General features: G+C 49.3%; 1 protein-coding gene across 1 annotated transcript in view; it reads right to left on the reverse strand.

Moving 5' to 3' along the window:
• The window catches only part of FAM71F2 (family with sequence similarity 71 member F2), a 12374-nt gene extending 11683 nt beyond the window's left edge, over positions 1-691 (reverse strand). The window contains exon 1 of the mRNA XM_007946729.1: positions 539-691. Within this exon, the coding sequence (XP_007944920.1) occupies positions 539-691 (153 nt within the window). The remainder of the gene's footprint in view (positions 1-538) is intronic.
• Positions 692-1896: the final 1205 nt, after the last annotated feature.

Consider the following 1896-nt stretch of genomic DNA (forward strand, 5'->3'; position numbering starts at 1 on the left):
GAACCCATCTACAGGTGGCTCAGAAGAAGGGTCTGGTGATTTGTCTTCAAAAGGTCACAGCCTTGAAAACGCTGTGGAGTGCAGTTCTCCTCTGCACGCATAGTGTTGCCCATGAGTGGGAACGGACTTGATCATAACTAGTTTGGGCTTTTGCAAACAAGGAGCTCTGGTGGCTCAGTGCCTAAGGCATTTGATTGCTAACCAGAAGGTTGGTGGTTCAAACCCACCAGCCACTCTGCTGAAGGAAGATGAGGCAATTCACATCTGTAGAGATTTACCCCCTCAGAAACCCAATGGGGGTTGCTATGAGTAGGAATTGACTCCATGGCAGAGTTTGTTTGTTTTTTGGGTGCAGGCAGTTCCATAATGTTGTAGACACAGACTGAGGTAACTACGGGACCCAGACTCTCTGGTTTTCTCCAGCCTTAGTGGCTTCTTTTTCCTCCCCAGGGCTTTCAAAAGCCATAGCATCTTGTCAACCTCTGGGAACAGGTTTTGGAAAGGGAAGGAGAGCTAGCCCTGAACTACGCAAAGGTACCTGGATAAAGTTGCTTTCAAACACCACGGAGTCAGAGAACAAGTTGAATTCTGGAGAATGAATCAGTTGACAAAGAAGGCCATTTTCTACCCCGAGTTCCACTCCAGGGCCCGGTTCCCTGACCTCAGGCGGGAGGCCCCTAATCTTACTCATTAGTTCTTGGGAAGAATAGGCTGGGGGACATCTCTAGGGCTCCGCGCAGACCCAGCCCAACTGCAAGGTGTTGGTGTGACCACTGCTCCCCACCCCTCCACAGTCCACCTCCCTTCCTTACCTGTGGGCTGCCTCCCAGGGTGAAAGGGCCTGTGGGCTCACAATGGCTTGAATGACATCAAGGGAGGTGATGGGTAACAACAGGAAAGGGAGAAGAGACGAGGGGAGGAGGGATGGTGGCCCTGCAGGACACTCTCCCTCCTTCCCCCCAGCTACAAACCAACAGCCATGCCGTCTACCCTGCTTTTCAAACACGCAACCTTTCCCTAAACACAAGGGCAATGGCTCTCCTGAGGTTGTGCTCAGACAGCAGGGAGCTGGCGGAACGGTAAGGAAGGTTCTCTAAGGCAGGCTCCTACAGCCCTTCATCTTCCCAGAAACACTCCCTCTGGAAGCATGAATTGTTCACCCAAAGTCAGGCCCTGCGTGGCCAGAGTTGCCAAGGACAGAGAAAGCTTTTCATTCCAAATTTCCCTAATGCATCTCATGGGACCGATTGAGTTCTTCCTCCCTGCCTTCCTTCCTTCTTGCCTACCTCCCTTTCCTCCCCTCCCCTCCCTTCCCTCCTCTCTCTCTCTCTAACACCAGACTGTTAACAAAGAAAAGAGGCTTATTTATTTGGAAATAGTGAGCAAAAGAAGAAGTAGTGGCACTATGATATGCTAGAACCAGTTCAGAACAGGTTGTGAGGGCCAGATGTTAAAGTTCTAAGAATTTTATGAGCTAATTGTCTAACGTAACCATCATTCAAATTAAATTTTATAAACCTGTAATTAAATAAGTTTACTAAAATCCAAAGTAATAAATACCTGAAACTCACCACTTCCTCACCATTTCACTTCTCTTGAGTTTCTTTACGTCTGTGGTGTCTGTAGCCCACTGCTATCCAGTATTGTCTGACTCTTAGCGACCGTAGAGCCCCAGTAAACCTGCCCCATGGTTTCCGAAGCTACAAATCTTCACAGAAGCAGACTGCCACATCTTTCTCCTGCTATCTAGTGGAAACAGCATGGAGTGGAGTGGTATGGCACACCTCTTCCCAGTGTGCATTGTTGTTGTTGTTGTTATGTGCCGTCGAGTCGGCCCCGACTCATAGCGACCCCTCCTTGGGTTTCCGAGGCAGTATCACTACGGAAGTAGGATTG

This window comes from Orycteropus afer, unplaced genomic scaffold, assembly GCF_000298275.1.
Source record: "Orycteropus afer afer isolate SDZICR_OR568_19922 unplaced genomic scaffold, OryAfe1.0 scaffold00170, whole genome shotgun sequence".
NCBI lineage: Eukaryota > Metazoa > Chordata > Mammalia > Tubulidentata > Orycteropodidae > Orycteropus > Orycteropus afer.